Source organism: Micropterus salmoides, unplaced genomic scaffold (assembly GCF_014851395.1).
Source record: "Micropterus salmoides isolate LMB-PRFRI ecotype aquatic unplaced genomic scaffold, ASM1485139v1 Ms_hic_scaffold_16, whole genome shotgun sequence".
NCBI classification, from domain to species: Eukaryota; Metazoa; Chordata; class Actinopteri; order Centrarchiformes; family Centrarchidae; genus Micropterus; species Micropterus salmoides.
The window spans coordinates 7388928-7404205 of NW_024040707.1; the positions used below are offsets into that span (position 1 = coordinate 7388928).

At 37.4% G+C, this 15278-nt stretch overlaps 1 protein-coding gene across 1 annotated transcript in view; it reads right to left on the minus strand.

The window, feature by feature from the left end:
* Positions 1-2581: 2581 nt before the first annotated feature.
* The window catches only part of LOC119905134 (formin-like protein 13), a 34607-nt gene continuing 21910 nt past the window's right edge, over positions 2582-15278 (minus strand). Inside the window, exons 12-17 of the mRNA XM_038721877.1 lie at positions 14269-14421; positions 11340-11469; positions 11175-11207; positions 10682-10779; positions 8955-9038; positions 2582-3071 (exon numbers count right to left, since the gene is read on the minus strand). Coding sequence (XP_038577805.1) covers positions 2970-3071; positions 8955-9038; positions 10682-10779; positions 11175-11207; positions 11340-11469; positions 14269-14421 — 600 coding nt within the window. The 3' untranslated portion in view covers positions 2582-2969. The remainder of the gene's footprint in view (positions 3072-8954; positions 9039-10681; positions 10780-11174; positions 11208-11339; positions 11470-14268; positions 14422-15278) is intronic.

The window sequence follows — 15278 nt, forward strand, 5'->3', positions numbered from 1 at the left end:
AAATAAAAAGAAAAGAAAAAAATTCAGACCCATCACTGGGTCTTAATAAAAAGAACAAGTCACTCAGGAATTTAATTAGTGGTCAAAAGGAAGGTATGTACTCTGCATATAACACGCTAATCATGTCAGACATCCCTGTCGCACATAATGAGCTGCTTTGGTAATCAAAAAGGCACAGTCTCATTTTAAAAAAGTCATTCTATATATTTTTACACTAATTAAACATAAATCCAAAGTAGTGTATGTGGCACTTTTCAAAGCAGTAAAGTAGGCAATAAGCCAGAAGCAATCAGAGATACGTGCTGTCAATCACTGGCAGAGGCAGCTGCTATCCTTCACAGTGAACATTTTGTCTGAGGAGAGATTTTGAATCAAGAATTTTAGTATATTTGTCTTGATTTCTTGGCCTCTTGGGGACTGCTCAACAAGTTGTAAACACAACAATGACATATATTATCACCATTTAAAGTGCATGTGGGGAACATGATAGCAAACAGTTGCTTATTTAAATAACCAGCAGACACACAGCGACATTAGTATTCATTTGGAGTCGGGTTTCTTAGCAATCTGATGAATGTAAGTCCAATATTCATTTAGCTCTATCTAGTTGCCACTATAACTCCTGAGAAAAATATCTGACTTTTTAGTTGCTAAATGCTCCACATTACAATAGACATTGGACCCATTGTTAAAATTTTCATTAGAGCAGCTTTAAAGTAATAGGCAGGTGCATTGGAGCTGTTGAGATGTGTGTACTTTTAGTCAAATGTGAATTTGTTTTATTCCCTCAGCTGCCAATTAAGCAGGTAGTACACTCAGAACAAACTTGCCCAAAATAGAAATGCATGCAGTCCGACATACAAATTTGCATACAGTATGTGCCTGGGCCTTCTTTTAAAATTGATTTATACAATGTTGCTCGCCAATGACAAAAATTAAAGAGGTAAACTCTCCAACAATAGGCTGTTTTTACTGAAAACATTTTTACATGTCACAGTTGGAAAAGCACAGCTGTAAATAATAAAATTAATGGCATATTCAGAGTCCAGGATCCTGCTTTTGTTCATGCTGGCTCAATGTCACTGTCATGGCCTATAGGGACACATGAATACAACAGAGCTGTTGTTAGTGTTAGTAGTAACACCTGTTTTTTCTACTATGACATGTCAAAATGTCTGCAGTGGAAAAGGCCTATGGCTGCTGTGAAATACATATATCATCAGCTAATTGTAAATGTGGAATGAAAAAAGAAAAAGAAAAATGCATGTGATATCACTGATGATTATGTATGTCCACTATATGAAACCAGAAGGCATTTTGGAGAAGTTGGCATGCAAATATAGCATGAAGATATAAACAAGTGAGCTTTCCCACACAGAAATCACCAATAGGTGTGGTATTTCAGACCAGCTGTATAAGGAATTCCACCAGATACTACTAATATAAAGCTTGTTTTTCTGCTGCAAACATTGCTTAATTTTGTTCTCATTGTAGGAATTATAATAATGAAGCAGGTTCCCATTCCCAACTGTTGAGCTGGCTAATGAACATTCTCCACTGAAGCAATTAAATGATAAGTGCCTTGCTCAAAGACTAGGAATTCACACGACTGATGTTGTAAATACACCTTAATTCTCAGACCAAGAGCTACAGAGTTGAGGAAAGACATGTCAGTATATAATGTGTTAGAAAAGTTCACACAAAATAGAATGAAAATATCCTGACATTCAGACAAATTTGTAAATTGGGAGAAAGTAAAATGAAATGTCTTAGCAGCATACAACAGAGCCTAAACAAACTGAGGTCTGACCCTCACAATGACAAAGTATTTTAAAATTGAAGCATAGCAGTACAGATTGTGTTGTTTAATAAGGAGGCAAAAAATGCATAACTCTTATATTTATCAGTGTCTCTTTAAAAGTAAAACCAATTCCAAAGTAAGACAGAAAATGTACACCTGTATATTTTGAAGTGACTTTTAGAGCTTGAAGTTCGGTCACTTATATCTTTTTAATTTCAAAAACAGTACAAAGGCAAAAAAAAGCCTTAATGATCCATCCAGCTACAATTTTGACAGACTGAAAATGTAAAAAAATAACAATAAGATAAAGGAATGTTTTTTGCATGTTTCCTGATAATGAATCACCACTTTATGTAGATGCAAAGTTTTAATTAATTTCTCCTTTTGCAAGAAAATGCTTTTCCTGCTCAGTGTCTGGTTCATTATACCACCATGGTTCACAGTTACAACTACAAACTGTTTTTTTGCTGTCACCTGATTAAATGTCAGACACACAAAATCTGTACAACACATAAATTAGTTCTAGCCAGTGCTAAGAATACCTTCCTGCCTTCTGAAAGGGAATTTTGTGTTTCTCATCACGTCATTGCACAGTGCAGATGTGGTCCTTAATCAGAGGCGCCCTTGGAGCTCCTCCTGGAGCATTGGGAAAGGCCCCTGACCACAACATGGTTGCATGTTCAAAATCATCAGACATCCAACACCAGCCTCAGCTGGCCTCTGAAGTGTTGTCTATTCTGTTCATCTGCCAGCACAAAGCTGTGGGTATTAGCAGCACACTTCAGCATCCCAGAGTTTATTCAAACCAAGGGGTTTCAGATCCTTCATTACCAATTTTCTGATTCTAGTCACGAAAACAAATGTCAGTAAACATGAAGTCAACCCAAATCAAACCAACCTCTTACATGAAATAATGCAACATAGATCATGCCATCCTGTCATCCAGCATTAGCATCACTATACACTTCATACTGTATATCTATACAATGAAAACATTAATGAAGAAAGAAAATTATAAAATAAACACAGGAAAAAAAATACAAACATTTTGTTCTATCTTTAATTATCATATACTGCATTGAAAGTTACATCCTGTATTTTTGGTATCTTAATCTTTATCAGATGTTTGTTTAATAGGCATCACTGCAGTCTCCTCAAAAAGTATAACTCATATCATTTCAGCATAGGCCCTCTTGAAGTCGTGGACAAACTGACAGATCACCCCAAAGAGCTCCTGAGAGTCTTGATCCGCCGGTTCTCCAAATTTAACCTTGACAAGAGAAGAACAGGATTAGTTGCTTGGAAATAAAAACTTTAGTCTGACAGTAATTACGCTTTCTGAGACCTTTGAGCTTGTAAAAAGTATTTTAAAATTAACAACTGCATTCACTTTCATTAATGACCTGGTGCCTGGGTCATGCAAATTCTTCTTAACAATGGTCTGTTGATATAATTACCTCATATCCTGCCTTAGCATGCAATCGGTTCCTTGAGTGCACTTATACAATGAGGTAGACATGCACTGTTGAATTGATACTTACACCTAGGTGAATAAGGGTCACTGGCAAAAAAATATTACTAATTCACTAATTCAAACTTTGTCAGAAAGGGTCAAAGTATACTAATTGGCTCATTGCATGCTGTGGACTGTGCAGGTTAAAGTAATGGCTCAAGCTATGCTGCTGTCACTGTCTCCTCATTTTCTTCACTCATTATCATGTTTAACAGATTTAAAAATGCAATTAGGTGCTAGATTTCCTTTGCCTTCTAACATAGCAAGATTCATTACAGTGTTTAAAGGAACCGTTCGACATTTTGGGATATATGCCTTTCTTGCTGAGCGTTACATGAGAAGACCACTCTCACATCTGTACGGCAAATATGTAGCTGGCGCCTGAAGCTGGTTTGCTTGGCCAGGAGCAGATGCGTGGCAACCAGCAGAAAATGTCCAGCACATGACCCCCAATAAAATGGTGAATTGTTGTCTTTACACTTGTACAGATTAAAGAATATGTTGGCAACCTCGGCTGGGTAGCCTCGCAATGCCTCCAAGCCGACCGGAAGTACCCCGCGCTTGGAGGTAACATTTACTAGCGGCCAAAACGGCAGCTGTAACAAAGTGAATCAATATATTTGACTGTCGCAACCCGAGTGAAATGACTCCTTTCACTATCAGAATGTGATCCATTCGGTCGGTAACATTTGAAAAGGCTACACCAGCCGCACGTTTACAATTTTACCCCCATTTACATTAGCAGAGCGCTAAACCGGAAGTTAGCCTGCTCAGCCGGCAAAAGTCAACACAGTGGACGCTGTAGCGCCATTTGGGGGTGTAATTGCAGAATGACGGACACACCTACGTACAAGTATAAATGCATGGCTACGTGCGTAGCCTACGGCGTTGGTACGCACATAGACCCTACGCAGGAATATAAATGGGCCTTTAGGGTGCTGGTAGACAGATTTTGTTACCTTTGGACAAAACCAGTCTTTATGCTAAGCGAAGCTAGCCGGCTGATGGCTGTAGTTTCATATTTATCATACATCTGTGACAGTAGTATAAATCTTCCATTGTAACTCTCAGCAAGAATGCGCAATTCCCAAAATGTCAAATTATTGCCTTATGATTAAATATTCATGGCTTGGTTTAGACAGATTAAGGTTTAGAAAATAATTTAATTGGTCAAAGGCAAGTGTTAAGGTGCCTAATCAAAGCCACATATCTCTGCATGGACACATTTAAACTCAGATTAATAGAAAGAGAGCCTGGAAAATCACTTATTTAACATCACCCAATTTGCCACAGTTAGCCACAGTTATTCAGGCTTTCTGAGAAGCAGGAGAAACAGGGCACAGAAACTGAATGCATGAACCATATTCTTCGGAAATTCATGCCTTTCGAGCGTCGATGAAAGCTAGCATAGACAATTGCTTTCTGTTCGATAAGAAAAATAGGTGTAAGAATATTTTGTCTGTAGACATTTTGTAAGGTTATTTTGTTTATTTATTGGGGCAAAAAAGCTAAGAAAGCTTGTGAACTCGCTGCTTGTGCACACCTCCTAGCTGAAACTACGAAGGGAGACCTATATATATATATACACTGGACTATAGTCTCTCAAGGTGCAAGTGGTATTACAACATAGGACAGGCTGGGGCTAGCTCGTTAGCATGCTAACTTCAGCTGATGTCTCTGCAACACATGACATACATGTCTTCCACATAATATCAGAACTGTTCCTTCTTCACATTGTGTTGATAATATTAGTAAATGTTTTAAATATTTAAAACACACATTCTGGCCATATCTTACACATTTTACCTTTAAGGTGGGATTAATCCACCCAGTTGTTCCTGCTTTGATTTCTTAGGAGCTTTTTCAAACAGCAAATCCTTTTCCACCAACTGTCTAAATTTATGACCATTTTCTATAAAAGTTGGCATATGCAACAAAGAATCACTTTATTAAAAGATGGACATATGGAACAATTACTTACTTACATTTACCTTAATTTCCTCCTTAAAAAGGCATATGCAATTAGTATCCTACAATATACAAAAAAGTCACTTTAATTTATCACTAGGAGTGTATATAGTGATTCATTAATAATAATTAATCACTGAACCAGTCTATAAATAATTACACTGGCACGGTATTGTCAGTGAAAAGTCCCATAGCACTTCCAAAAGCTCATAATGTAATTGCTGATAGTGAGTATGTTTGTATAAGCGACTTCTGACATTTCTGAAAGGTTTACACAGGTGTAAGATGCCTGTGCTCAAAAAGTCCCTGATAGCGAGAGGGAGCTGATTATTAACACCTGCTCTCTCTATAATATATTACACTCTGGCATCAGATGTGCAAAAGCAAATTAGTCTATTTGCATATGTTTCCCCAATATTTTGCACAATCTGCCAGAAATTTCCATTATTACATATCAATTGAGGCAAAATATTTTTTTTATTTTACTCAGTTTAAATTACATATTCCTCTGCATAGCCTCTTAGCTGATCTTTTCTGTGCTGGCTTTAGCAGAAAAAAGGAAGTGTCTATTCTATGAATCAATGTGTTTCCACTTTAACGAGTGAAGATAAGAAGGATAATGAGACTGACTGCTGGTTGCATGTTACCATTCCGTGGTGGTAAATGCTAAGCTACAAAATTAAAAACAAAATTCGGGGCTTCTTCATCTCCACACTGGCCTCAGAATTTCATAACTAGTGAATTGAATGCACCAATGTCAATAGCATATGGTGTTATTTTTTAATTATAATGACATTACTACTGAATAAAACAGGGATTTATTCATCTTATATTTGTCTAAATCTGTAAAGTTATAACTGTTGTCATTTATTCATAAAGGCATAACTGACAAACACACATTATGTGTGCACGTTAAGAAACACTTAAAAGTATCCTGCTAATAAATGCTAAATAGAGAGGGTTAAAATAAAAGTTTTACCAAAGAAAATGTGAAAAATATCCACTGATAACTTTATAGATACAATAAAGTTACAAGACCGGATGCTGAAATGTTCATTACACCCAAAAGAAGCAACTTGTATCATCTTTAAAATGCAGGTTTGAGCTGCTTGCTTGAAGAAGCAAGATTAAAAGCACCTTATCTGCAGTCACTGAGGTGGAATTGATTTTAATTTGTCATGTCTTACTCACACGGTGTCTTAAAGATATGTATTATATGAAGAGAAACTGGTAATGTGACATAGCTGTCAGCTTTTTGTGTTGATGCTATGACAAGACATGCAACATGTCAGATTGTTTGGAAAATATTTCAAATTATGATTAATTAGATATTATAGCAAAGCACGTGACAAAAATGTCTCCTTCTACTTTTTAAAATCATGCCTCCAGAATAACAATTACTAAAAAATACCTCTCTAAAATCAACCCTCCAAAAATTTCATGAGCTTCTTCTATGTTTAATAAATTTGCATGTTGGTTATTCAAGGGCATCATTATGAATTCTCCTCCCCCATGACAAGATGTGACTAAATATGACGCCTTTTCCCCAACCTGATGCTCCCTTGCACAACACCACGGCACAGTCAGTCTCAATCATTTTCTCCAACTCCCCTGAAGGGGTTTATTGAATATGCAGGAGGTTTCACACACACAGTATTAGAACAAGGTCCCCATGCAGTGAAATCAGGGAAGAAGGGGAGGGGCGCAGGTGGGGCTAGGGACTAAGGATTGTGTCCATCTTCAAATGCCACTGGACTAAAATTGGAAGAGTGAGCCTTGGTGGCACTGAAGAAGACACAGAATGGACTGATAGGGATGCTACAATTAAAAAAGTGCATTTTAAATTTAATTATAATTATTGGAGGTAAGAAAAAACATCTGAAATATACATCTAATATGTCAAGATTCCACTGGTTCAACTTTGATTTAAACATGCAGGAATGATAACTGATGAGTGAAAACAACTCCTGTCCCAAATAAGGAATAACACAGACATTTTAAAGATCTTGTAAGGATGTTTCACAGGACTATTTCTTATATCTTAGCTTAACAAGTGCTTGGAAACAGTTAGACTGTCTGCACTTCCAAAGCTCATTAATTAACATATTACATCTTGTTTGTTTAATATATACAATATTAAAGTGTAAAAAGTACAAGTTATGGATTTATGGCTATTATGTGCCAAACTCTATCTTTGTTGGGGGAATTATTTTCCTGGGGAGACCCAGGCTAGCTGTTTCCCCATGTTTCCAGTCTATATGCTAAGCTATAATGGCTGTAGCTTCATATTCTTCTCTGCAAGAAAACCAATTTAATAAAGACTTATTACTATAACCTTGTGAAAGCATAGACACCACATGTAAAATCCATTATGTTACCCCTTGTTGATTTCTCTTATTAAATCTACACACAGTCACAAAGGAAGAGATGTAGATAAACAGAGTTAGAGAAGGATGCTGAATGTTTGAGACAATGTTGGTTGTGAAAATCCCCCCACCCTTTGCTTACTCATGTGTCAGGTTTGGAAAAAGATTGTGGTGCACAGGAATCTAATTGTGGGCCCAATATAACACAATTCCTTACCAGGCCTAAAGCTCACAGCTCATGCTATAATATCTCAGTGCTCAAACACAGCAGGAAGGTTAAGTAGACTCTCTATGATGATGGATTGTCCATAAAGATATGTGAAAGATGAGAAAATGGGCACTACTTTTGTACTGATTGTTTTTGGTGTGCACTCTAAATAAAAAAGACATAGCACCTGTTAAGATGTCAAAAGTAGGCTTGAGCTCTATAAACCTAATCTAGCCAGGTTAGTGAGCAAAGAAAATGTCCTCCTATATAGACAATGTGATAAAAGAATGCACATGGACTAGTACCCCCACTAAATCTGATGATCTGTGTGACAGAGGAATTTTCTTCATGAGAGATCTGATGTTGAGACAAATGCTTAAAGGCAAGTACAGTTCTCAGAGTAACAAATTAAAGAACATCATCATTTTTGGTCTCAGAGAGTCCTGTCAACATCAAGAGAGACAATAAATATTGCAAGCGTGAAGGAATGCTTTTTAACGTGAATAATATGATTAAAATAAGAGATCACTAAATTAACAAAAAAAGAGATTACAGTATGAACAACTTTTCCAAAAAAGCCTATCAAACAACTTTGTATGTGTCCTCGTGGGCTAATGCATTGCTATGTTTTTTTAATCAGATACCCAACAGGGGTGCTATTACAGCTTCTCATTTTTTTTAATATTTTTTACACCATTCATTGATGTGACATAACACATTAAGGGTCAGGATAAACTTGTCTTTCTCACCTTCTGGCTACATGAGACAGCGGCAATTGTTCACTAATCCGGAACAAATTATCCAAAGGAGTAAGTTAGCATTTTTCAAAGCTGCAAATCAGCAGTGCTTGCTGTTAAACGATGTGGAGGCTACGGCTATACACTGTATAACACATGGATTATATTCTAAAGGGCACCTAGTGAAAAAGAAGTAACCTTGGGGACTTCTTTCTCTGAAGTATATGTACTCTCCCAGTTTAGGGTGGAGAGATAAGATGACAAATAATTGAAGAGGGCCATCTAGAGCCTACTGGGACAGAGGACAATCCATCTCCAAGGCTGTACAAAAGAGATATTGAAATAATAACTCATGGATTACCAGTACGACAGAGTAAAGTTTCTTCATCTCCTCACATTCCTTCGTCAGTTCAGAGAGATCCGTTTTGTATTTCTCAATTACCATCTGTGGTTAGGAGAAAAGCACAGGGAACTCACTCAGTTTGATCATTCATTTAGTTATATATAAATATGTATTGGTAAGAAAATATATCTTAAAATACAAGGGATCTTCTGCAATGTATTTGTAACCTGGCACTCTAGCACACTGCATAGAAAGTAATGTTTGGTCAGAAAAATAGAAAACTAAAGATCTGTTGTCTGGAAATGTATTTAAATGGTGGCCAAGTAATAAATTAGGACCGCCTGCGATCAAAACCATTATGATTTGATTTGCATGATTTGTATGTGTGAGCTGCTTCTTCGTGATTTGTGAATCACAATCTGAGGGCGATATGCTTATTTGCTTTCCTGCCAAGTGAAAGTGAAAAGGTCGATCATACTCTCATGTCTTTACGTTAAAAATTAATCTAGACCCAGGAGTCAATTAGCTTAGCTTAGCATAAAGACTGGAAGCAGGGGGAAACATCTAACCTGGCTCCTCATAAAACTACTAATTTGTCGTTTTTACATTCTATGTGTGTATAGTTTTAATGTACGAGATACAATGTGATATATATGTGAGTTTTAAAGGTTCTGTTGGCTTGCTGTTTCCTACTGTGCCCAGTCTTTATGCTAAACTAAGCCTTTTGACTCCTTGCTCCAGCCACATAGCATACAGAAATAAGTGGTGTCGATCTTCTCATCTAACTAGGTAGAAATGTGAATAAGACTTTTCCCAAAAAGTTACATGGTGGTCACTATATTATGCTCATTTTCAGGTTTATAATTTTATTTAGGGGTTGCTCAATGTGTTTCTCAGTGTTTTTGAGGGCATGCCTGACTAGCCACTAAACAAGCATTAAGATGCGTGTTACATAGTGAGTTAAAGGCTGGACTACAATCTAGCTTTTTTCAGGCAGTTCAGGAGCAGTGTTTTCTGTGGGAGATGGTAACTCCCTTTGGGGTGGACTTTGGTTTTTGATTACTAGTGGAACTGTGGAGCAGTGTTTTGATGAGTGATACAGATTTTCACGGGAATAATACAAATACATAGTGGGATGTAGATGGCAACTAATGAATAGAGTAGTTTCAGGGGAAAAAATACTCTGTATGCCTCTGCCTCAGAGACTAACCAAGTGTACACAAAAACAGTTGTATGACTTCCTTCAAATTCATGCAATTCCATCAATCACAGTTGCATTGGGAAACAGGCAAACTGTTGGTTGTGTTAATAACAGGAGGAAGTGTCTCTGAATTTTTTAAATATTGAAAAAAAGCTGTTCTATTTTGGATGTACTTTATAGACAACCCTAACTTCAGCTCCTCCACATTTCTTTCTGTCCAGTCACCAAAGGGACAGACTTCAGTATGGTTAAAAATAACAGCTATATTAATATTATTGCAAAAATGTGGATGCTGCTTGTATCTGTACAGGGCACATTATCTGTGTATATCCAAATAATATATTGGTATTTGTTTACATCCCTCGTGGCTGTAATGCTCCATAAAAGGCAGAAATGTACCAATTAAAGAAGAGAAAAACCACTAGCTGGTAGAAACAAAGCAGATAGTAAAGAGTTCATTAATGTGAGAAACCATGAATTTAGCGTATTTGTACCTTTAAATGAATGTGTCAATACATAATAAACACAAGATTTACTACTTCACCTTCAGGTCTCTGGAGAAGTTTAGGTTATGAACTCCAGCATTTCTCTTCTTGAAAGTCTTTCTATACTGAATGACTTTCTGCAGTTCATTCTTCAGGACTGAAGCAACACACACACACACACACACACACACACACACACCTTGGTTATCATCTATCATATTTGACCACTGAAGCAAACAGCTGCTTTAAATCAGATGCTGTCTCCTGTGTGGTCCCGTGAAGTGCTGTATTTGTGCTTGTGGCAACTGTTTGAAAGTCATCATATACGTAACATATTGGATTGAGCCCATATATTCCCTAGACAATGAGATGATTGTGTTTCAATGATGTATACTGAAACTACAATTGCAGGAAGATCTAGTAAATGTTACTATCACACTTCCTCATAAGTAACTTACGTTGGCACAAAAAAGGAGGGTCAGTTTTACAGTGATCTCAGCAAATTTGAGAACAACAGTCTTTGGGCACAGTAGTAAAATGCGATCTACTCACCATCTACTTCTGCAGTCAGGCCTTTGATGGAAGCTATCCAAAAGAGAGAGAGAGAAAAAAAACAGTGACACACACAGAAAATACACGTTTCACTCAACAGACCACAACTGAAAAGAACCACACAGTTTTTTTTTCAGCTTTGATCAAATCTTGATTAGCAAATACCTCCCGGGACAGTTTCAAATTCTGCCAACTCCTGGGTAAAAGTGGCGAAGCACGGTTCATGCAACATGATCTGCTCCACAAGGGCATGGAGCAAGGTGAACTTCCTGTCTCTCCCACGGAGCTGGGAGAGCTGCAGATGGAGAAAACACAGAATGAATAAAGGCCATGGCCTGTAATAACCTGTAGTCCCCTGCCACACAGCACAAGGTCTTACAACATAAAGAAATCAAGACAGATGTGTACTATGATATCTACACCTGTATGTGTTATTGCAATAATGCATGAAAAGAATAGGATGGAAATGCATGGATTCAGTTGACACTTACACAGAGATTTCTTTCTATGCCACACATCCATTGATTTGTGTGTTCATATCGTCCACAAAAGTTTACCTAAGTGAAATAACTTTCCTAATACTTTGCTGTGAGAGATAATCATTTTTGTGAATTCTGTGTATGTGTAGTCGTTTTGTAATCTATTTTTTTCTATTATGACCCAGTATAACATATTAACATAAACTAGTATGGAATGTTGTAATATAGTATTACATAATATATAGTATAGTACAGCCAAATAATAGAATAGCAAACATAATAGAATAGTCTAATAAATACTACATTAGTATAATATATAACAGAATATATAAATCAGTCCAAAAGAGAGACAATGGAGAGGGAGAGTAGTGTTTAATAGTTAGTAGTAGTAGTAATAGTAGTAGTAGTAGTAGCAGCCGCAGTAACTGTATGGTTCCATATATTTGCATAACATTTGAGTTATGACTCTAAAATCCAAGCCATGCTACACATGGTGTCATATTACTGACATGCAAGAGGGGCCTTTCTAATTGTGTGATATACATTCATAGTCAATTCTATATTTCTAGGTTATGTTGTTTGCCAATTTAAGGCACAGGCCAGCTTCTAAGATTTATGTATACAAGACATGAACCAAGTATTGATGCTCACCAGTAAAAAAAAAAAAAAAGATCTGATCTAACCTCAATACATTTTTCTTGGAAGCAGTCGGCCATTAATTTGATGAGTCTGTCTCAAGCAGCAACAGTTTACTATTTTCAATTAGACCTGGAAACACCTCTAAGGGAACACGAGGCCTCGGCTTCATTAAATGGAGCAGAGGACATTTTACTTCTGTGCCAGGAGCATTGCCCCTTAAACCTCGCCAGTAGAGAGACTTGCACACAAAACAGTGGTTCAAACTAAATTCAGAGGAAGACAACACGTAAAACTATACATCCAACAACTATTGGGCCGTAACAGGAATGGTTCAACATTTTGGAAATACTTTTATTAACTTTCTTGCCAGGACTTATATGAGAGGATAGAGACCACTCTTATACATGTCTGGTAAATATGAAGCTATAGCCAGCATATGGTTAGCTTAGCTTAGCACAAAGACTTGAAACAAGGAGAAACTGCTAGCCTGTCTCTGTCCACAGGTAACAAAATCCACTTGCTTTGTGTTGTTCGTTTACTCCATGCAAGCCGAGGTGTGAAAATGACACGTAGAGCCGCGATTTCCTGTCGGGAATTTATTCTGGCTATCGTTGTACTTTACTGTGACCAAGTTAGCATAGCATAGCCCTGATCGATCCAAACTCCATTCAGAAAACAAACATTTTAGAAGTTGTTGTCCTGCTGTCTTGCTGACAGACCTGACAAAGCATGAATTCATTTGTTATTATATGTTATTCAAATCATATTGTAGTTATTTCGGCATCAGTTTGATACGTTTATTGCTATTTAATCACAGCAAAATGTTTACTTAACACTCAAAACAGAGACCTTTTGCTATGTTTTTACCACTTGTCCGGACTAAAACGGCAAAAACAAAGACCTAAAACGCTGAAGTTTGAAAACACCGCCGACCCTGTTTTTTGTTTTAAAACTCCGGGTAGCGTTTTAGTGGGAACGGGCAAAAACGGAGGACTTTAGAAATGATTACGCAGACGCTCACGTTTGGTTCTCTGACTGGGTCTTATTAATCACGCAAAACAGAAACACAATGCTACTGAGTTTTTGATTTGGTTTTTTCATTAAAATATTTTGTACCGGGCAAATAACACTACAGCCTACACCTCTACACTTTGCAATGACTCCCAGTCTGTTTTCGAGTTCCAGCTTATTGGTCCATGACAAAAAAATATCTGGTGCAGTTCTTCATCTGTAGTACTTTATTCTTTCACCAAATCTTCTGTAACTATGGAAGAGAGAGACCATCTGCTTCATGTTTACACCAGTGTACGTGAACAGCCACTAGATGTGCGTTTTCAGTCATTTTAATGTAGACGGAGATCAACTCTGATACGCAGCTAAAAGGTGATCGTATTTGTTTTAAAAATCCATTGTTACCACAGGCCCCATCCACACCATTCTTTGTCACTAGGTGCCTTTTAGGGAAGTCACTGCTTATAGCCAAAAAATAGTTTTTCCACTTTTTTAAACATTGGTGATTGGTGAGCTTCAGAAATGCTGACATTGATTTTGTTACCTTTGGACAGAGCCTCGCTAGTGGCTTCCCAGTGTTTCCAGACTTTATGCTAAGCTAAGCTAACCATCTCCTGGCTCCAGCTTCATTATTACAGATATACGAGTATAACTGTTCTCACCTACTTCTCTGCAAGAAAGAAGCATATTTCCCAAAAGGTCAAACTATTCCTTTAAATAAAGCAGAAATGGGCTTAGAAATTTGGCTGGCTGCAGTTAATGATGGGAGAGAGAGATTCCGCCACTAGTGGCCACAGTCCTTCTGACAGATGTCAGAGACCTGAGTGAGCCTGGGCGAACAGAAAGGACAAGAGAGACAGTTGAAAGAAGATGTAGGGAAGCCTTGTTGTGTATATCAATGAGTAGTCTTATTAGCCTGGTGCTGCAACTCAATCAAAGGTCAGGCAACAGTGGTGGAGTCGTACTTTAGTTAAGGAGGAGAGGCGGAATCCCTTGGCCTTTTCGTTTTTGGTGTTCTCGTTGAGGTAATTGCCAATGGCGAGGAGGTACTCCAGCACGGAAACAAATGACCTGCAGTTGTTCAGCTGCATGCACATTCTGATCTTCTGGTTAATCAGCTGGAAGACAAACACAGGGGCACAGAGCAAAGTAATTTTGTTCTGTAATCCAACCACATACAGGCTCTTGCATTCATGTCCACACACAACAACCGTGAAATTTAAGTGGAATAAGGCTGAAGCTTGTTTTGGGGCTCTCTGTGCTGACAAAGTGTAGACAAAAATATCTCAAGGCTTTAGTATTTTGCATTATAAAGATAAACAGCCATCTCACAACACCTCATTTGACCTCATAAAATTGATAATCAGGGCCTTGTTGTTTGGCAAGATTATTATTTGGTATGCAATTGTGTCAAGTACAAGTATCCCTCTGGAATATCACACAATTTCCCTGTTTAACCAGTTCTGAGCAGATCCTGTTGAATATGGATAGAATCATACTGAAAACTGAAAAGAAATGAAAGTGGAATTTAGGTTTTGCCAATGGAGTGTTGGAATAAAAAGGAGTTGATCCTATGGGAATCATAGTCCTTGACAAAGAGTTAGCTTTTCCAAATAAGGTCCATGCCAGCTAGCAGCAACACTCTCACCATATGCTCCTGTTTTAAGAATAACTTCCCAAAACCTACCAGTGGGACAGTCACAGTTACCCAGAAGAGAAAGCAGATATGCAGCTACAATACATCTACTGGCTTTGCACAAGGCCATCTGTGCCATCATGGCAAAAACTAATGTAGTTTGTATAAAACATAATTGAAACACTTCAACATGTGGCGTCATGTAACCTGCTTTTTTTGGTATTGAAGTTACTATATCATAAACAAGTCAAAAGTAAATCGTAAACATGTTATCCTCCTGTATGCTCCTTGTTACATTATAGACATTGAAACATACTTTTTCAATGTTCTAATGCGATG